Genomic DNA, 22,943 nt, shown 5'->3' with positions numbered 1-22,943 from the left:
AAATAAAAAAAAAGCACAATGAGGGAAGAAGAATTAACTATGCCAAGCAACAAAAACAAAAATCGAGGGAACAAGATCAACGATGACACTATGATGCCTCCAAATAAACAAAACACCCCAAATCAAGATTATGAAGATGATGACATAGAAGAAATTCAAGATACGGATTTCATAAAATTTATGATAAGAACATTTAGAAGTTTTTAAAAGCAAATCCTTGAACTACAGAAATCCTTACGGGACAGGATTGAAAATCTCTCTTGTGAAAATGAAATTTTAAGGAAGAATCAAAATAAAATGCAGAAACTAGTAGAACAGGAAAGTGTGATAGTGAAGAGAAATCAAAATGAAATGAAGAATCAATAGATCAAATGACAAAAACATTAGAGAGCTTTAAAAACAGAATGGGTGAAGCAGAAGAGAGAATATTGGACTTAGAAGGCAGTGAGACATAGCACAGGTGCTAAGAGAGAAAAATTGCCAGCCCAGAATATTATATCCTTCTAAGCTCTCATTTGTGAATGAAGGTGAAATAAAGACCTTTCATAGCAAACAGAAATTGAAAGACTTTGTGGCCACTCGTCCGGCCCTGCAAAAGATACTTAAAGATGTGCTACACTCAGAAACACAGAAACACGGCCATCAATATGAAAGAAGGTAAAGGAAGAACACCTACCAGTAAAAGAGCATGGGAAGCTCAAAGCATACACTAGAAAATATCTCCAGGAAAATGTCAGGGCAAAGTCACTACGTATCAATAGTCACATTAAACATTAATGGACTTAACTCTTCAGTTAAAAGACACCGATTGGCTGACTGGCTCACAGAACACAACCCAACTATTTGTTGCCTACAAGAAACACATCTCTCTAACAAAGATGCATGCAGACTGAAAGTGAAAGGTTGGAAAAAGATATTCCATGCCAACAGAAACCAAAAAAAAAAAAGCAGGTGTAGCCATATTAATATCAGACAAAATAAACTTTAATACAAAAACTGTTAAGAGAGACAAAGAGGGGCACTATATAATGATTAAGGGTTCAATTCAACAGGAAGATGTAACTATTATAAATGTATATGCACCTAATAACAGGGCACCGGTCTATTTAAAAGGTATGTTAAGGGACTTAAAGGGAGATTTAGATTCCAATACAATAGTACTGGGGGACTTCAATATTCCACTCTCAGAAATAGACAGATCATCCGGACAGAAGATCAACAAGGACACAGCAGATTTAATTGACACTATTGCCCAAATGGATCTAACAGGTATCTACAGAACTTTCAATCCTACATCTAAAGACTTCACATTCTTCTCAGCAGTGCACGGAACCTTCTCTAGGATTGATCACATACTAGGCCATAAAGCAAGTCTCAGCAAATTTAAAAGAATTAGAATCATACCATGCAGCTTCTCAGACCACAGCGGAATGAAGCTGGAAATTAGCAACTCAGGAAACCCCAGAAAGAATGCAAACACATGGAGACTGAACAACATGCTCCTGAATGAACAATGGGTCATTCAAGAAATCAAAAGAGAAATCACAAACTTTCTGGAAGTAAACGAGGATATCAACACAACATATCAAAACTTATGGGATACAGCAAAAGCAGTATTGAGAGGCAAGTTTATAGCAATAGGTGCCTATATCAAGAAATTGGAAAGGCACCAAATAAATGAACTTTCAGCACATCTCAAGGACCTAGAAAAACTGCAGCAAACCAAACCCAAATCTAGTAGGAGAAGAGAAATAATTAAAATCAGAGAAGAAATCAACAGGATTGAAACAAAAAAAATTACAAAAAATCAGCCAAACGAGGAGCTGGTTTTTTGAAAAAATAAACGAAATTGACACCCCATTGGCCCAACTAACTGAAAAAAGAAGAGAAAAGACCCAAATCAATAAAAGCAGAGATGAAGAAGGAAACGTAACAACAGACACCACAGAAATAAAAAGAATCATCAGAAATTACTACAAGGACTTGTACGCCAGCAAACAGGAAAATCTATCAGAAATGGATAGATTCCTGGACACATGCAATCTACCAAAATTGAACCATGAAGTCATAGAAAACCTAAATAGACCCCTAACTGAAACAGAAATTGAAACAGTAATAAAGGCCCTCCCAACAAAGAAAAGCCCAGGACCAGATGGATTCACTGCTGAATTTTACCAGACATTTAAATAAGAACTAATCCCAATTCTTCTCAAACTATTCAGAACAATTGAAAAAGAGGGAATCCTCCCAAATTCTTTCTATGAAGCCAGCATCACCTTAATCCCTAAGCCAGAAAAAGATGCAGCACTGAAAGAAAATTATAGACCAATATCCCTGATGAACATAGACGCAAAAATCCTCAATAAAATTCTGGCCAATAGAATGCAACAACACATCAGAAAGATCATCCACCCAAGTGGGATTTATCCCTGGTATGCAGGGATGGTTCAACATTCGCAAATCAATCAAAATGATTCACCACATTAACAGACTGCAGAAGAAAAACCATATGATTATCTCAATAGATGCAGAGAAAGCATTCGATAAAATTCAACACCCTTTCAGGATGAAAACTCTAAGCAAATTGGGTATAGAAGGAACATTCCTCAATATAATCAAAGCAATTTATGAAAAACTCACTGCCAGCATCCTATTGAATAGGGGAAAGTTGGAAGCATTTCCACTGAGATCTGGCACCAGACAGGCATGCCCACTCTCACCACTGCTATTTAACATAGTTCTCAAAATTTTAGCCAGAGCCATCAGACAAGAAAAAGAAATCAAAGGAATACAAATTGAGAAGGAAGAAGTCAAACTATCCGCCTTTGCAAACGATATGATTCTTTACTTAGAGGATTCAAAGAACTCTACTAAGAGACTATTGGAACTCGTAGAGGAGTTTGGCAAAGTGGCAGGATATAAAATCAATCTACAAAAATCAACAGCCTTTGTATACACAAGCAATGCCATGGTTGAGAAAGAACTGCTAAGATCAATCCCATACAATAGCTACAAAAACAATCAAATACCTTGGAATAAACTTAACCAAGGACGTTAAAGATCTATACGATGAGAATTACAAAATCTTAAAGAAAGAAATAGCAGAGGATACCAAAAAATTGAAAAATCTTCCACGCTCATGGATTGGAAGCATCAACATCATCAAAATGTCCATTCTCCCAAAAGCAATTTATAGATTCAATTCAATTCCAATCAGGATACCAAAGTCATTCTTCTCAGATCTGAAAAAAATGGTGCTGAAATTTATATGGAGGCACAAGAGACCTAGAATAGCTAAAGCAATCTTGTACAACAAAAACAAAGCCGGAGGCATCACAATACCAGATTTCAGGACATACTACTGGGCAGTTGTAATCAAAACAGCATGGTACTGGTACAGAAACAGATGGATAGACCAATGGAACAGAATTGAAACACCAGAAATCAACCCAAACATCTACAGCCAACTTATATTTGATCAAGGATGCAAAACTAATTCCTGGAGCAAGGACAGTCTATTCAATAAATGGTGCTGGGAAAATTGGATTTCCACGTGCAGAATCATGAAGCAAGACCCCTACCTTACACCTTATACAAAACTCCACTCAACATGGATTAAAGACCTAAATCTATGACCTGACACCATCAAGTTATTAGAGAACATTGGAGAAACCCTTCAAGATATTGGCACAGGCAAAGAGTTTCTGGAAAAGACCCTGGAGGCACAGGCAGTCAAAGCCAAAATCAACTATTGGGATTGCATCAAATTGAGAAGTTTCTGTACTGCAAAAGAAACAGTCAGGAGAGTGAAGAGACAACCGACAGAATGGGAAAATATAGTTGCAAACTCTGCAACAGTTAAAGGGTTAATAACCAGAATCTATAAAGAGATCAAGAAACTCCACAAAAACAAAACCAACAACCCACTTAAGAGATGGGCCAAGGACCTCAATAGACATTTTTCAAAAGAGGAAATCCAAATGGCCAACAGACACATGAAAAAATGTTCAAGGTCACTTGCAATCAGGAAAATGCAAATCAAAACCACAGTGAGGTTTCACCTCACCACGGTTAGAATGGCTCACATACAGAAATCTACCAACAACAGATGCTGGCGAGGATGTGGGGCAAAAGGGACACTAACCCACTGTTGGTGGGAATGCAAACTGGTCAAGCCACTATGGAAGTCAGTCTGGAGATTCCTCAGAAACCTGAATATAAGCCTACCGTGCGACGCAGCCATCCCACTCCTTGGAATTTACCCAAAGGAATTTAAATTGGCAAACAAAAAAGCAGTCTGCACCCTAATGTTTATTGCAGCACAATTCACAATAGCGAAGACCTGGAACCAACCTAAATGCCCATCAACGGTAGACTGGATAAAGAAATTATGGGATATGTAATCTTTGAATACTATACTGCAGTAAGAAACAATGAAATCCAGTCATTTGCAACAAAATGGAGGAATCTGGAACACATCATGCTGAGTGAAATAAGGCAGTCCCAAAGGGACAAATATCATATGTTCTCCCTGATCGGTGACAACTGACTGAACACCAACAAGGAAACCTGTTGAAGTGAAATGGACACTATGAGAAACGGTGACTTGATCAGCATAGCCCTGACTGTTAAAGAACAACTTAATACATTATCCCTCTTAGTAGTTTTTTGTCTGTTCTACTTAATATGACTGGTTTAATTCTGTAATTAATACACAGTTATTCTTAAGTGTTGAAATTTAACTGAAATGTGATCCCTGTTAAACAGAAGAGTGGGAATAAGAGAGGGAAGAGATGTACAATTTGGGACATGCTCAAGCTGACTTGCCCCAAATGGTAGAGTTAAAAACATACCAGGGGATTCCAATTCAATCCCATCAAGGTGGCATGTACCAATGCCATCTCACCAGTCCAAGTGATCAATTTCAGTTCACAATTGATCATAATGAAAGTTCTAAGAGTCAAAGGGATCACATAAACAAGTCTAGTACCTGCTAATACTAACAGATAGAATAAATAAAGGGGAGAGTGATCTAACATGGGAAGCGAGATACTCAGCAGACTTATAGAATGGCGGATGTCCTAAACCGCACTCTGGCCTCAGAATCAGTCCTAAAGGCATTCCAATCTGGCTGAAAAACCCATGAGAGTATTTCAGGCATGGAAAGCCAAGACACTCTGGAAAAAAAAAAAACCTAAATGAAAGATCTCTGTGAGTGAGACCCCAGTGCAAAGAACAGGTCTTCAAAGAAGGAGGTACCATTCTCTGAAGGGAGGAGAGAACCTCCACTTTGACTATGACCTTGTCTGAAGAAGATAAGAGTCAGAGAACTCAAGGGGCTTCCATAGCCTTGGAAACTCATGACTGGTGCATAGGGAGATTACTGATGCCATAAACAGGAGTGTCAATTTGTAAAGTCAACAACAGGAGTCACTGTGCACTTACTCCTCATGTAGGATCTCTGTCCTTAATGTGCTGTACATTGAGACTTAGTGCTATAATGAGTACTCAAACAATATATTTCACTTTGTGTTTCTATGGGGGTGCAAACGGTTGAAATCTTTACTTAATGTATACTAAACTGATATTCTGTAAAAAAAAAAAAAAGAAGAAATTATCAATTCCCAACTTGACTCTCACTGGGATTAAACATGACAATAGGTCTTATCTGATTTCATCATCATTTAAAAAATCATCTATTATTTTTCACTTTATGTTTCTGTGTGGGAGCAAACTGTTGAAATCTTTACTTAATGTATGCTAAACTGATCTTCTGTATATAAAGAGAATCGAAAATCAATCTTGATGTGAATGGAAGGGGAGAGGGAGTGGGAAAGGGGAGGGTTGCGGGTGGGAGGGACGTTATGGGGGGGAAGCCATTGTAATCCATAAGCTGTACTTTGGAAATTTATATTCATTAAATAAAAGTTAAAAAAAAAGAAAAAAAAAGACTACACCTTCCAGAAAAAAAAAAAAAGAAATATATCAGGGGATTCCAATTCAACCCCCAAGGTGGAATGTACCAATGCCATCTCACTAGTCCAAGTGATCAATTTCTGTTCACAATTGATCATAATGAAAGGACTAAGAGTCAAAGGAAGCACATAAACAAGTCTAGTACCTGCTAATACTAACCGATAGAATAAATAAAGGGGAGAGTGATCCAACATGGGAAGCGAGATACACAGCAGACTCATAGAATGGCAGATGTCCTAAATAGCACTCTGGCCTCAGAATCAGCCCTAAAGGCATTCGGATCTGGCTGAAAAGCCCATGAGAGTGTTTCAAGCATGGAAAGCCAAGACACTCTGCCAAAAACAAACAAACAAACAAACAAAAAACAAAAACAAAACAAAACAAAAAAAAAAAACTAAATGTCAGATCTCTGTGAGTGAGATCCCAGTGGAAAGAACAAGTCTTCAAAGAAGGAGGTACCTTTCTCTGAAGGGAAGAGAGAACCTCCACTTTGATTATGACCTTGTCTGAACAAGATAAGAGTCGGAGAACTCAAAAGCCTTCCATAGCCTTGGAAACTCATGACTGGAGCATAGGGAGATTACTGATGCCATAAACAGGAGTGTCAATTTGTAAAGTGAACAACAGGAGTCACTGTGCACTTACTCCTCATGTAGGATCTCTGTCCTTAATGTGCTGTACATTGAGATTTGATGCTATAACGAGTACTCAAACAATATATTTCACTTTGTGTTTCTATGGGGGTGCAAACTGTTGAAATCTTTACTTACTGTATACTAAACTTATCTACTGTATTAATAGAAAATTGAAAATGAATCTTGATATGAATGGAAGGGGAGAGAAAGCGGGAAAGGGGAGGGTTGCGGGTGGGAGGGAAGTCATCGGGGGGGGGGGGCGGGATGCCAATGTAGTCCATAAGCTGTACTTTGGAAATCTATATTCATTAAATAAAAGTTAAAAAAGAGAACATTGGATGTTTTATCTAGAGCAAAATTAGGACAGATAATTAGATGTTCCGGTTTTCAAATGTTTGAATTGCAATAAAAGGAAATTTTGTGCTGTTAAAAAAAAAAAAAAGAAAGAGTATCTCATGAATAATCAAGGAGTACTTCTTCCTGGGGCCAGATAAATAATCATCTGCTATTTAATTACAAAAAAGATATGTGCTCTAACTTGTGGTTAGCAATATGGAGTAAAGAAAGATAAGGATTCCCCCTGAATTTAATGGATACAATATGGGATCTACTGACTTTTCTAAACTCAATTGATTATTGACAGATTAACAAAGCAGTAGCTTTATTCCATAAAGCTGATTCCTACTAAATGTTACTATATCAAAGCTGGTGTGTGGGGAAAGAACATTGCCCTCTTAAAGCAATGCATTCAAGTTTTCAGAACAAAGCCCTATGAGGAAACAGAATGTCTATTTAAAAATTCTTTCAAGCTATATAATTTCCTGTATTTAATATATACAGATTTAGGAATATAGTGATCCTTCCTTCCTACCCTCCCTTCTGCCAATGCTCTAACCCTTCTTCCTCCACCTTTTCCTATTCCCACTCTAAATTTTTACAAGTTTTTCAGTTTACTTAATTATTGTAAAGTTAGCCCTACACTAAGTAAAAGAGTTCAACAACAGCATGAAGAATAAAAAACCACTGTTCCTCATCATAAGAGATAAGGGTTGTAAACAGTCATTGAATATGAAAATATTCACTTCACTCCAATATATTACATTTCAGGTATTCTAATAGTTACCTGGCATCAGGACAAACAAATGGTATCTATCTTTTTTGGACTGGCTTATTTCACTAAGTATGATGGTTTCCAGTTGTGTGCATTTTGTTGCAAAAGAATGGATTTTTTTCTTTTCTGTTTTTTTTACAGCTGAGTAATTACTCCATATTCTATATATACAATAATTTTATTTTATCTAGTCAACAGTTGATGGACATTTGTATTGATTCTATATCTTATCTGCTGTGATATGTGCCGTAATGAACATGTGGGTGTGGATAACTCTTTTTATATACTGATTTTTTTTGTTTTGGGTAAATTCCCAGGAGTAGGATTGCTGGGTCATATGGCAGGTCTGTATTCAGATTTCTAATATACTCTATAATGTCTTTCACAGTAGTTGCACTAGTTTACATTCACACCAACAGTGGATTAGGTACATTTCCCCCTAGATCCTTGCCAGATCCTTTATTGTTTGTAGATTTTGAAACAGTACTTCTTAAAGGTAGATATAAAAATTACCAAAAAAGTATTATAGTCACAGTCTTAGGAGTAGTCCATTTTATAAAAAAACTATGAAAATCATGGCATATAGCAGCTTTTATTTGTACCAAGTTCATTTTTCTTGTTAGAGCACAAATAATTCATGACATAGGAGTTGAATTTTTTAAAAAGATTTATTTTATTTGTTTGAAAGACAGAGTTAGAGAGAGAGGTAAAGATAGAGAGAGAGGTCTTCCATCTGCTGGTCACTCCCCAGATTGCCACAATGGCTGGACTGTGCTGATGCAAAACCAGGAGTCAGGAGCTTCTTCTGGGTCTCCCGCGTGAGTGCAGGGGCCAAGGACTTGGGCCATCTTCTACTGCTATCCCAAGCCATTGCAGAGACCTGGATCAGAAGAGGAGCAGCTAGGACTAGAACCAGCACCTATATGGGAAGCCAGTGCTTCAGGCCATGGCTGTAAACTGCTGCACCACAGCGCTGGCCCCAGGAGTTGAATTTTAAAAAAATCCAAAAACATATTAATTCTACTCCTTATTGTGGCTGTAGAAAAATCTAACTTAAGGAAATATAGTAATTGAGATTAGGCAAAAGTGTGGACAATACTCTATGCAAAATCTAATAGTAATGGGAAGTGGGATGGGAAAGGTTACCATCTTAGTTTATCATGTTATTAAAGTGGATACCACATTCTTTCATTAGCAATATCAAATGTGCTTTAGAAACAAAATTTACCTCATGTTTTTTTCAGATTCACCTTACACACCTTAAGTTAATTTCTTTTTTCCCCATAAACCTTTTGTTTAAGGAATACAAACTTAATGCATTTCACAAGTACAACTTTAGGAACATAGAAATTTTTCCCACCAGACCTGCCCTCCCACCCACATTCCCAATGTCTTTCTCCTTCATCTCCTATTCACATCTTATTTTTTTTTACTAAGATCTATTTTCAATTAACTTTATACACATACGATTAACTCTATACTAAGTAAAGAGTAATTTCTTTATGCAGTCTACAATTAACAGACATTTGGGTTGATTCCATGTCTTTGCTATGGTGAATTGAGCTGCAATAAACATGGTGGTACAGATAACACTTCCACATGCTGATTTCATTTCTCTTGGGTAAATTTCCAGAAATGAGATGCCTGGGTTGCATGATAGGTCTATATTTAGATTTCTGAGGTATCCCCATACTATGTTCCACAGTGGCTCTACCAGTTTACATTTCTTTTTTTTTTCTTTTTGACAGGCAGAGTGGACAGTGAGAAAGAGAGACAGAGAGAAAGGTCTTCCTTTGCTGTTGGTTTACCCTCCAATGGCCACTGCGACTGGCGTGCTGTGGCTGGTGTGCTGCGCTTATCCAAAGCCAGGAGCCAGGTGCTTCTCCTGGTCTCCCATGTGGGTGCAGGGCCCAAGCACTTGGGCCATCCTCCACTGCACTCCCGGGCCACAGCAGAGAGCTGGCCTGGAAGAGGGGCAACCGGGACAGAATCTGGTGCCCTGACCGGGTGCCGGCACTGTAGGCAGAGGATTAGCCTTTTGAGCAGCGGTGCTGGCCATACATTTCTTTCTAGAAGTGTATTAGGGTACCCTTTTCCCCACATCCTTGTCAGCATTTGTTGTTTGTTGATTTCTGTATGACAGACATTTTAATGGGGCTAAGATGAAACATCACTGTGGTTTGACTTGTGATTCCCTGACGGCTAGTGATCCTGAGCATTTTTTCATTTGTCTGGTGACCAATTGGATTTCCTTTTTTGGAAAATGCCTGTTTAAGTCCTTTGCCCATTTCTTAATTGGGTTTCTAACTGATTGTTGTTGAGTTTTGTGATCTTTTTGTGTATTCTGGTATTGATCCTTTATCAGTAGCACAGTTTGCAGATAATTTCTCCCAGTTTAGTGGTTGCTTCTTCACTTTGCTGAGTGTTTATTTTACAGTGCAGAAGCTTCTCAATTTGTTGTGATCCCATTTGTCAATTTTGGCTTTGACTGCCTGTGTCTCTGGGGTCTTTTCCAAGAACTTTTTGCCTGTTCCAATGTTTTGCAGGGTTTCCCCAATGTTCTCTAGTAGTTTAATGATGTTCAGTTGTAGATATAGATATTTAATCCATTTTGAATAGATTTTTGTGTAAGGTGTAAAGTAAGGGATTTGTTTCTACTCCTACATGTGGAGATCCAGTTTTTCTTTTGTTTAAATTTATTTTTAAGGAATGCAAATTTCATGAGTACAATTTTAAGAATACAATTATTCTTCCCACCATATCAGCCCCCTACCCACACTCCCACCCCTCCCCTTCCTCCCTTTCCCCTTCCCAGTCCCATTCTCCATTAAGATTCATTTTCAATTAACTTTCTGCACAGAGACCAGCTCTATACTAAGTAAAGAATTCAACAATTTGCACACACACACACACACACACAACACAAACCATTTGAGAACTGGTTTTACAGTTAATGCTCAAAGCAACTCATTGAGTTTAGAAGTCCTGAATGGGGAGTTAGTGTACTGTGACTTTTGTTGTTAATTTAACAATTAACACTCTTATGTATGATGTCAGTGACCACCCAAGTCTCTTGAAATGTGCTGCCTTTTGAGTTCACAAACTCTGTAAGTATTTGGATGAGGCCATAAGCCATGTGGAAGTTCTCTCCTTCCTTTAGAGAAAAGTTCATCCTTCTTTGATGGCTACTTCTTTCCACTGGGGTCTCATTCCCAGAGATCATTCATGTAGAACATTTTTTGCCATAGTGTCTTGGCTTTCCATGCCTGAAATTCTCTTATGTGTTTTCAGCCAGACTAGGAAGACTTAAGGGCTGATTCTGAGGTCAGAGTATTACTTAAAACGATGTTATTCTATGAGTCTGTTGTGTAGACTGCTTCCCAGGCTGGAAATTCTCTCCTTTTTAATTATATCTATTATTATTACCAGGCACTTGATCATATTTATATGAAGAGATCAAGTTTTCCAAGCATCTTTTATTGAAGAGATTGTTTTTGTTCCTGGTATTGGTTTTAGAAACTTTGTCAATGATAAGTTGGTTGTAGAGGTGTGGATTGATTCTGGCATTTGTATTCTGTTCCATTGGTCTATCCATTTGTTTGTATCAGTACTCTGTTGTTTTGATTATAACTACCATGTAGGAAATCTTGAAATCTGATATTTTGATGCCTTCAGCTTTTTCTTCATATAAGATTGATTTAGATACACTGTGTTTCCAAATGAATTTCAGTATCATTTTCTTAAAGATTTATTTATTTATTTGAAAAGCAGATTACAGAGAGAAACAGAGACAGAGAGATCTTCCATCCACTGGTTACTCCTGAATGGTCACAATAGCCAGGGCTGAGCCAGTCTGAATCCAGGAGCCAGGAGTTTCTTCCATATCTCCTTTTTTAAAGATTTATTTATTTACTTGAAAGTCAGAGTTACACAGAGAGAGGAGAGGCAGAGAGAGAGAGCGAGAGAGAGAGAGAGGTTTTCCATCCAATGGTTCACTCCCCAATTGGCCACAATGGCTGGAGCTGTGCCAATCAGAAGCCAGGAGCCAGGAGCTTCTTCTGGGTCTCCCAAATGGATGCAGGTGCCCAAGGACTTGAGCCATCTTCTACTGCTTTCCCAGGCCATAGCAGAGAGCTGGATAGAAAGTGGAGCAGCTGGGTCTCGAACTAGCACCCATATGTGATACTGACACTTCAGGCCAAGGCGTTAACCCGCTATGCCATAGCACTGGTCCCCAACATCATTTTTCATATATCTGAGAAGAATATCCTTCATATTGTGATTGGTATTGGTATTTCATTGAATCTGTAAATTGTTTTCAGTAGTTTGGACATTTTGATGATATTGATTCTTCCATTCCATGAACATGGGATATTTTTCCATTTTTTAATATCTTCTTCTATTTCTTTCTTTAATGTTTGTAATTCTCATTGTAGATGTCTTTGGTTAAATTTATTCCAAGCTATTTGATTCTTTTGTTTCTATTGTGAATGGAATTGATCTTAAAATTTCATTTTTAACTATGTTATTGTCCGTGTATACAACACTATAGATTTTTTGTGTGTTGATTTTATATCCTGCCACTCTACCAAGCTTTTCTGTATGTTACAATAGTCTCTTAGTGGAGTCTTTTGAATCCCCTGTATGTAAAATCATGTCATCTGAAAATAGAGATAGTTTGACTTTCTCCTTTCCAATTTGCATCCCTTTGATTTCTTTTTATTTTTTTAAAGATTTATTTATTTATTTGAAAGTCAAAATTACAGAGAGAGAGGAGAGGGGGAGAAGGAGAGAGAGAAAGAGAGAGAGGGAGACTTCCATCTGCTGGTTCACTCCCCAATAGGCCACAATGGCAAGAGCTTTGTCAATCCGAAGCCAGGAGCCAGGAACTTACTCCAGGTCTCTCATTCTTTTTTTGGATAGTTGTGTCAATAGTGTGTCTATTTTGTTTATTTTTTCAAAAAGCCAGCTCTTCATTTTGCAGGTCTTTTGTATTTTTTGGGTTTGGTTTGTTGTTGCTTTTCTAGATCCTTGAGATGGATTGATAGCCCCTTTATTTGGTACCTTTGCAATTTCTTGATATAGACACCGATTGCTATAAACTTCCCTCTTCACACTGCTTTTGCTGAATCCCATAGTTTTGATATGTTGTATTGTTGCCTTCATTTGTTTTCAGAAATTTTAAATTCTCTTTTGATTTCTTCAATGAATAAATTCACCAAGGAGCATATTATTCAGTCTCCATGTGTTTGCATATGTGCTAGAGATCCTTGAGTTGTTGACTTCCAGCTTCATTCCATTGTGGTCGGAGAAGATGCATGCTATGATATCAAATTTTTTTGAATTTGCAGAGACTTGATTTATTTCCATCCACTGGTTTACTCCCCAGTTGGCTGTAATGGCTGGAGCTGTGCTGATCTAAAGCCAGGAGCCAGGAGCTTCTTCAGGGTCTCCAATGCGGTGCAGGGGCCCAAGGGCTTGAACCATCTTCCATTGCTTTCCTAGGCCTTAGCAGAGAGATGGATTGAAGTGGAGCAGCCAGGTCTCGAACTGGCACCCATATGGGATACCAGCAACTGAAAGTGGCAGCTTAATCCGCTATGTCACAGTGCCGGCCCCTTAATATTTCTTTTAAATATCAAGGTGCCCTGTAATTAGGTGCATATAAGTTTATTATAGTCACATTTCCTTACTCATTACATAGGCTTTGTTTTTGTTGTTTAAAATTGTTTTAGCTATTCTGGGTCTTTTGTGTTTCCATGTGAATTTTAACATCATTTTTTTTTATCTGAGAAGAATGTTATTAGTATTTCGATTGGTATTGTAATGAATTTGTAAATTGCTTTAGGTAGTATGGATGTTTTGATGATATTAATTCTTACAACCCATGAACATGGAAGATTTCTATGTTTTTGTGTCTTCTAATTCTTTCTTTTTTAAAGATTTTTTATTTAATTGAAAGTCAGAGTTAAATAGAGAGAAGAAGAGGCAGAGAGAGAGAGAGAGAGAGAGAGATCTTCCATCTGCTGGTTCGATCCCCAGAAGGCTACAAAAGCCAGAGCTGTGCCAATCCAAAGCCAGGAGCTGGAAGCTTCCATGATACAGGTGCATGGGCCCAAGCACTTGGACCATCTTTCACTGCTTTCCCAGGCCATGGCAGAGAGCTGGATCGCAAGTGGAGCAGCAGGGACTTGAACTGGCGCCAAATGGGATGCTGCACTGCAGGCCGTGGCTTTACCCCCTATGCCACAGCGATGGCCTTTCTAATTCTTTTTTTTTAATGTTTTATAATTTTCACTGTGGAATTCTTTCACCTCTTTGTTTAAAATCATTCCCATCTGCTTAAATTCTTTATAGCTATTGTGAATGGGATTGATCACAAAAGTTCTTTCTTAGTTGTGGCATGGCATATGTATTCAAAGGCTACTGATTTTTGTGGCCTGATTTTATAATCTGCAACTCCATGGGACAGGAGGAGAGAGGACAGGGACACCACTGTAGCCAGCCATGTGGTGCCGTCAGCTACCAGCTGTGAGCTGCCATCCTACCGGGATAATGTTGGATGAAATTGCTGCTCATCCTGCTGCTTGCAGTTTTGGCTGAGAGGGAATTCCAGTCACCCACTCCTTTTACTTCATCCTGGGGAGTTACCTGGGGTCTGAGCTACTGCCAAAATGGTTCTGGGAAGCTGGCCTGCGTATTTCCCACCCCCCACTCATGCAGTGCACCATACCCAGCAGTGAAGTGAAAAGTTGGGCAGTGCTCCTCTGTTATGCTCCCACTAGTATCAGAATGAACAGCATGAAGATTTGCCATTTTTTAATGAGAAAAAAAGAGGAAACTGTTACAGCAGCATCACTGATGATATTGTATAAGGGAGAACCTTGTGAATCAATGGACTTTAAGTGTGGACTGGAGTGCTAGTGGGGAGCAGAACGCCAACCTAAATCCATGAAGCTAGAGCACATGGCCTGCTTCCCATCTCATTGTTACCATGGGGTAACGTTTTCCACCAGTGGTTGGCTAGGTCTAATGTTGGCAAGAATTTGGAGAAACTGGGTGATTCATACATTTCTGGTGGAAAAGGAAAATGGTACAATCACTCTGGAAAACTCTTGGATTTCTCTAAACAGGCAAACCATATACTCATGATACAACTCAATCCTAAAATTTACTCTAGAGAATTAGAAATTGTTCACTTAGAAATGTGTACAGAAAAGTTTATATCCATTCCTGGGAGCCAAAATGGAAACAAACTAAATGTTCTTGTACATGTGAATTGTGAAATTTGTGAAACGGAAATTTGTTCTGTAATTAAAGAAACAGAAGTAAATTATTGATGCCTGCAACTGTTTGGATTGCTTTTGCAGACAGTATGTCAAGCAAAACATCAAATTTGACAAATTACGCAGTGTATGATTTTATTTATATATATTTTGAAAGAATCAATTACAAAAATTAAACACAGATTTTCAGGGGTTTAGGAAGGAAGTTGGGTTGTGTGTGAGGATAAAAACACTTCCCAGGAGTACATTTGTCTTAAAGAAATCCTTTTTTTGTACGTGGGTGGAAATTACATGAATCCATATGTGCGACAAAAGAATCTCATTAGAGGAGATCCTCTTCTCCCCCTAAATTTAATGTGTGTACACATGGGTGAAATCTGAATATGAACTGTAATATAGATAATTATCTTGTACCAATCTCATTTATCATTTTTCAAAAATTTCTATTTAAATATTTGAGATACACAGATAGATTGTCTAAACAAGATAAGAGTCGGAGAACTCAGAGGGTTTCCATAGCCTTGGAAACTCATGACTGGAGCATAGGGAGACTACTGATGCCATAGACAGGAGTGTCAATTTGTAAAGTCAACAACAGGAGTCACTGTGCACTTACTCCTCATGTAGGATCTCTGTCCTTAATGTGCTGTACATTGAGATTTAATGCTATAACGAGTACTCAAACAGTATATTTCACTTTGTGTTTCTATGGGGGTGCAAACTGTTGAAATCTTTACTTAATGTATACTAAACTGATCTTCTGTAAAAAAAAAAAATCAATTCCCAACTTGACTCTCACTGGGATTAAACATGACAATAGGTCTGATCTGATTTCATCATCATTTAAAAAATCATCTATTATTTTTCACTTTATGTTTCTGTGTGGGAGCAAACTGTTGAAATCTTTACTTAATGTATACTAAGCTGATCTTCTGTATATTAAGAGAATCAAAAATGAATCTTGATGTGATTGGAAGCGGAGAGGGAGTGGGAAAGGGGAAGGTTGCGGGTGGGAGGGATGGTATGGCGGGGAAGCCATTGTAATCCATAAGTCGTACTTTGGAAATTTATATTCATTAAATAAAAGTTAAAAAAAAAAGATTGATAGATACACAGAGAGATATTAACTGATTCACTCTCCAAATACCCAAAATGAATAGGGATGGTTCCAGGTCAAAGCTGGAATCCAACATTGCAACCCAGGCCTCCCACACATGTGGCAGGAACCAACTAGTGAACCATTATCATTGCTTCTCAGGGTATCTAGTAGCAGACTGGAATCAGGAATCCTACCCACATACTCCAGCATGGGAAGCAAGCATCTTTTTTTTTTTAAACTTTTATTTAATGAATATAAATTTCCAAAGTACAGCTTATGGATTACAATGTCTCCCCGCCCCCAAAACTTCCCTCCCACCCGCAACCCTCCCCTTTCCCGCTCCCTCTCCCCTTCCATTCACATCAAGATTCATTTTCAATTCTCTTTATATACAGAAGATCAGTTTAGCATATATTAAGTAAAGATTTCAACAGTTTGCACCCACATAGAAACACAAAGTGAAAAATACATTTGAGTACTAGTTATAGCATTAAATCACAATGTACAGCACATTAAGGACAGAGATCCTACATGAGGAGTAAGTGCACAGTGACTCCTGTTGTTGACTTAACAAATTGACACTCTTGTTTATGGCATCAGTAATCACCCGAGGCTCTTGTCATGAGCTGCCAAGGCTATGGAAGCCTTTTGAGTTCACCGACTCTGATCATATTTAGACAAGGTCGTAGTCAAAGTGGAAGTTCTCTCCTCCCTTCAGAGGAAGCAAGCATCTTAATCACCAGGTTAATTGCCCCTACCACTACTTGTTTATGTTTTAGTAATATGCTGCATGTATGTAACTTGTCAGCATTGCGGTAGCCTGTTGAGTATACAGGAACTCTTTGAACTGTTTTTGCAATTGATTGCTAGCCCTTGATTAATTCAGAACAAAAGTCTGAAACACAGTTGGAAGATCATGTTTTCAGATGGAACATGTCCACAAATATTGAAGTCACTGAGAATGAGTACAAGGGTTGTGCTGGAGAGAAGTCTGTAAACCAGGCATATAGTCCTGAGGGTAACATGGTAAGCAGTACTATTAGCAGGGCATTATGTGCTTCCCACTGTTCTTTAAGAATGAATCAATGAAATTTTACTGATAACCAGTAAAGGCCCAAACTAGCATATTTTCTCTCACTGGTCTGTGTGGAACTTCTAAAGTTTTTGTGTATTATTCTCTAACATGTGTAGCAGGATGTTATTAAATAGGAGTTTTGATCTAAATATCAACATTCTAGTGATATCACATTTCAAAAGAAATGCAAGATGCCAGGTGTCTATTAACTGCTTGCATAATCTTAAACAATGTCCATATCTAGCCTATAAAAAGTTTAGAGGTGAATCATTTTGTGAGGAATAAAATGCTGAATTTAGTTTAAAGATGAACTCCAAAGGGATTTGGAGTCCCATGGAATCTGTATTCCTGAAATGGGCCTATTCAGCAAAAAGACTGTGACAGAAAAGAGGCGTATAATTTCCTGTTTCACTCTTTACTCCCAGTCTTTACACTGCCTGTTTATATTTGTTGTTTCCTTATGTCCTTTCTCACTCTAGGGTTGGACATACCCTGGAATGAGGGTCACAACAGCAGGATGTTGCCTATTAGGCTTGTCTGCTGAGGTGACCTGGTCAGCCCTCTCCAACTTGACAGCATGGTAGAAGTGACTCCAACTAATTTTGTAAAATTAATACCAATACTCACTACATTTTTGTTTTAAAAAAAGAGTTGTTTATTTGAAAGTCAGCATTACAGAGGGAGAGAGAGAGAGAGAGAGAGAGAGAGATAGAGAGACTCTTCCATCTGCTTGTTCACACCCCAAATGGCCGCAATGACTGGAGTTGAGTCAGACAGAAGCCAGGAACCCAGAGTTTCATCCAGATCTCCTACATGGGTGCAGAGGCCCAAGCGTTTGGGTTGTTATTCACTACTTTTTCCCAGGTGCATTAGCAAGGAACTGGATTGGATGTGGAACACATGGGACTTGAACTAGTGACCATATGTGATACTGGTCCTGCTGGTTGTGGCTTAATGTACTGAGTCACGGTGATGTCTCCTACTTTCTACTTTGAGACCATGACAGATATAGCTCATTGCTCCCAGCACACCAGAGTTATGATTCTTCTTAAGAGGGATTTTTTTTTGACAGGCAGAGTTAGACAGAAGAGAGATACAGAGAGAAAGGTCTTCCTTTTCCGTTGGTTCACCCACTAAATGGCTGCTATGGCCAGCGTGCTGCGGCTGGTGCACTGTGCCTATCCAAAGCCAGGAGCCAGGTGCTTCCTCCTGGTCTCCCATGCGGCTACAGGGCGCAAGCTCTTGGGCCATCCTCCACTGCCCTCCCGGGCCACAGCAGAGAGCTGGACTGGAAGAGGAGCAACTGGGACAGAATCCGGCGCCCCAACTGGGACTAGAAGCTGGGGTGCCGGCACTGCAGGCAGAGGATCAGCCAAGTGAGCGGCAGCGCCGGCCAAGAGGGATTTTCAATCACTGCTAATTATTGGTGTAGCAAAAGATCAACACTGATTTATAGACTAATCACTTGACTGCTTCTATGCTTTGATTAACAATAAAACTAGGACTTGGCTCTCCTCTCTTTTCTATCTATTGAGAGCCTATTTATCTTTCCTTGACTACCTCAGAATGGTAGCATGGCTAGATAAATCCACATGGGGTACTAGCTTGGTAAATTGTGGAGTCAGTGGTTCAAATCCCAAATAGTTCAGTAAACCTTTCCTGATCTACTCACTACCACACAGACTTTTCTTAATGATATTTCCTCTCTCTCTGCTTCCCACCTCTCTGTTTGCAAATTGGAAGGATCCAGATCAATTGCACTAACAGAGTAGATGAGTATAAGCAGATGTCTTCTTCCAGTGTATACTCAGTTTCTGATGCACAAGAGCCAAATTTCACATTTATTTATAACCATAATTTTTTTTAACTGGGCTGAAAGCCATACTTTTTTTTTTTAAATTTTTTAAACTTTTATTTAATTAATATAAATTTCCAAAGTACAGCTTATGGATTACAATGGCTTCCCCCCATAACGTCCCTCCCACCCGCAACCCTCCCCTTTCCCATTCCCTCTCCCCTTCCATTCACATGAGGATTCATTTTCAATTCTCTTTATATACAGAAGATCAGTTTAGCATACATTAAGTAAAGATTTCAACAGTTTGCTCCCACACAGAAACATAAAGTGAAAAATAATAGATGATTTTTTAAATGATGATGAAATCAGATAAGACCTATTGTCATGTTTAATCCCAGTGAGAGTCAAGTTGGGAATTGATAATTTCTTCTTTTTTTTTAATAGAAGATCAGTTTAGTATACATTAAGTAAAGATTTCAACAGTTTGCACCCCCATAGAAACACAAAGTGAAATATACTGTTTGAGTACTTGTTATAGCATTAAGCCTCAATGTATAGCACATTAAGGACAGAGATCCTACATGAGGAGTAAGTGCACAGTGACTCAAGGTGGCATGTACCAATGCCATCTCACTAGTCCAAGTTATCAATTTCAGTTCACAATTGATCATAATGAAAGGACTAAGAGTCAAAGGGAGCACATAAACAAGTCTAGTACCTGCTAATTATAACCGATAGAATAAACAAAGGGGAGAGTGATCCAACATGGGAAGCGAGATACTCAGCAGACTCATAGAATGGCGGATGTCCTAAACAGCACTCTGGCCTCAGAATCAGCCCTAAAGGCATTCCGATCTGGCTGAAAAGCCCATGAGAGTATTTCAGGCATGGAAAGCCAAGACACTCTGGCAAAACAAAAACAAAAACAAAAACAAAAACAAAACAAACAAAAAAACACCTAAATGAAAGATCTCTGTGAGTGAGATCCCAGTGGAAAGAACAGGTCTTCAAAGAAGGAGGTACCTTTCTCTGAAGGGAGGAGAGAACCTCCACTTTGACTATGACCTTGTCTAAACAAGATAAGAGTCGGAGAACTCAAAAGGCTTCCATAGCCTTGGAAACTCATGACTGGAGCATAGAGAGATTACTGATGCCATAAACCGGAGTGTCAATTTGTAAAGTCAACAACAGGAGTCACTGTGCACTTACTCCTCATGTAGGATCTCTATAACCATAATTTTTTAGAAAGCTTTTATTTAATAAATATAAATTTCATAGGTACAGCTTTTGGATTATAGCTGTTCTTCCTCCCCATACCCGCTGTCCCAACCCCATCCCGTGTAACCTTCTACTCCCTCTTTCATCTCATTCTTCATTAAGATTCATTTTTGGCCAGCGCCACGGCTCAATAGGCTAATCCTCCACCTAGCGGCGCCGGCACACCAGGTTCTAGTCCCAGTCGGGGTGCCGGATTCTTTCCTGGTTGCCCTTCTTCCAGGCCAGCTCTCTGCTGTGGCCAGGGAAGGCAGAGGAGGATGGCCCAAGTGCTTGGGCCCTGCACCCCACAGGTGACCAGGAGAAGCACCTGGTTCCTGCCTTCGGATCAGTGCGGTGCGCCGGCCACAGCCCACCAGCCGTGGTGGCCATTGGAGGGTGAACCAACGGCAAAAGGAAGACCTTTCTCTCTGTCTCTCTCTCTCACTATCCACTCTGCCTGTCAAAAAAAAAAAAAAGATTCATTTTTAATTTTCTTTATATACAGAAGATCAACTCTATACTAAGTTAAGATTTCAATAGTTTGCACCCACACAGACTCACAAAGTATAATGTACTGTTTTGTCGCTCCCCCTCTTCATGGAGGAACGACACTAAGCCCTGCCTAGGCTTCATATCCGAGTCACGGCACCATTATGTCGCTCCCCGTCTTCGTGGAGGAACGACACAGGACCCTGTGCTGTTCTTTCGTCTGCTCGGCCCTCCCCGGGTTTGCTGCTGGTTCTTCCCGGGTTGGCTGCCGGTCCTTCCCGGGTTGGCTGCTGGTCCTTCCCGGGTTGGCTACCGTCCCTTCCACCTCCGTGGAAGGGCGGTTCCCCCTGCCACATTCCCCACTTCCGTGGGGGAGCGGCACACCGCCGGGCGGCTCTCTCGGGGGCTGCACAGATGTTCCTCTTAGATGTTCTTTGTGCATGTTGTCTCTCTCCTCCTTTATATTCCTCTTCCGCCAATCCCAACTCTGCTACCCACACGCCAAGTACGCTGCTCTCCTCCAATCAGGAGCAGGTCCTACAGTTTATTGGTGGAACTGGAGGCAGCTGTGTAGAAGCTGTTTCTCCCTTCTCAGCGCCATATTGTGGGAGAGCAGATGCATAGAATAAGTCTTAATTCCAGTAACTTAGTCTAGTCCGAGTTGCTCCCAGTTGCTCCCCACACTGTTTGAAGACTAGTTTTACCGTTAATTCTCATAATACAACTCATTAACAACAGAGGTCCTACATGGGGAGCAATTGCACAGTGACTCCTGTTGTTGATGAAACAATTGACACTCTTATTTATGATGTCAGTGATCACCTGAGGCTCTTATCAGGAGCTGCCAACGCTATGGAAGCCTCTTGAGTCCACAAACTCCAAAATCAGTTAGACAGGGCCATAGTCAAGTGGAAGTTCTCTCCTCCCTTCAGAGAATGGTACCTCCTTCTTTGATGGCCCCTCCTTTCTACTGGGATCTCAATCACAGAGATCCTTCATGTAGATCATTTTTTGCCAAAGTGTCTTGGCTTTCCATGCCTGAGAAACTCTCATAGGCTTTTTAGCAAGATCCGAATGCCTTAAGGGCTGATTCTGAGGCCTGTTTAGGGCTTTTGTCCTTCTATTTGTCTACTGTGTGGCCTGCTTCCAATGTTGTAACATTCTTTCCTTTTTAACTCTATTATTACTAGCAGACACTTGTTCTTGCTTATGTGATTGCTTTGACACTTATTCCTATCTTTATGATCACTTAAGCACTTACACAGATCCCTTTAACTAGTAAGATGATATTGGTACCTGCCAACTTAAAGGGATTTGGAGTTTCATGGAAAGTTTTTGGCTTTACCCGTAGGGGTAAGTCCGAGGGACCATTTCCTGAACTGTACATCTCCTCCTTCTCTTATTCCCATTTTTATTTTTAACAGGGGTCAAGTTTCAATTGGATTTAAATAACTATGAATAATTTTGTGTGCCAGTATTGTTGTACTAAATCTTGGCACCTGATCCATAGAATATCTTCCTAAGGAAAGAGCATCAAATCAACCTCTCTGAATCCCAGGAAGCTGTCAAATAGGTGAGAAGAGTATGTGCTCATCATCATTATAGTCATAGCGTAGGAGACATGACCTTCTGTGGTCACCTGACTCACAACATTGTTCCTTCAGCCCATGTCTATGGGAGAGTGTACTGTGCCATCAAGCCATGGATAAATGCCTCTAGATGACTTTTCATAACCCCAGTTTCCTGGAGTGTTTCTATGCAGGTACAGACTGTCTAAGGACAGTTCCCTTCCAAAAACTTAAACAAGTCAGGAATTAGAGCTAACAGAACTTACCAATCCAGAACCAAGTACTGTAGCAGCCAGTGCCCCCATTGTGTATCTGGACACGATCCTCAGTGAAACATTGCCTGACTAATGAATAAGCAGTAATCTTTTTCTACAGCTTCATGTAGAAAATAGTTGTGACCAAAGGTTTATGGTTTTTGAAGACATTCCATTGCAATGAAACTGCAAAGAGCATCATTTGACAAGAAATATTCAGAGTAAGATGAGAAATATGTTGACCATATCAAGAATGATGGAGATTTTTATTTTAGAGTTCTTTCTCTAACAAACAAGAAAAGTCAGGTTAAGTAAGTCTCCTGGAAGATGGTGAGGAGTCACTGACTTGATTCAGAGACATGAAGCTGAGAGAAAAGCTGTACCTGTGACGTGCA

The 22,943-nt window shown here is 39.4% G+C and overlaps 1 protein-coding gene across 1 annotated transcript in view; it reads right to left on the bottom strand.

Moving 5' to 3' along the window:
* Positions 1–22,113, bottom strand: part of LOC100338125 (mas-related G-protein coupled receptor member X1-like) — a 32,758-nt gene extending 10,645 nt beyond the window's left edge. Inside the window, exon 1 of the mRNA XM_070060033.1 lies at positions 21,988–22,113. Within this exon, the coding sequence (XP_069916134.1) occupies positions 21,988–22,113 (126 nt within the window). The remainder of the gene's footprint in view (positions 1–21,987) is intronic.
* Between the last annotated feature and the right edge of the window lie 830 nt (positions 22,114–22,943).

The sequence above is a fragment of the Oryctolagus cuniculus genome, chromosome 1 (assembly GCF_964237555.1).
Source record: "Oryctolagus cuniculus chromosome 1, mOryCun1.1, whole genome shotgun sequence".
Taxonomy (NCBI): domain Eukaryota; kingdom Metazoa; phylum Chordata; class Mammalia; order Lagomorpha; family Leporidae; genus Oryctolagus; species Oryctolagus cuniculus.
This window is presented reverse-complemented; position numbering and strand designations above follow the sequence as displayed.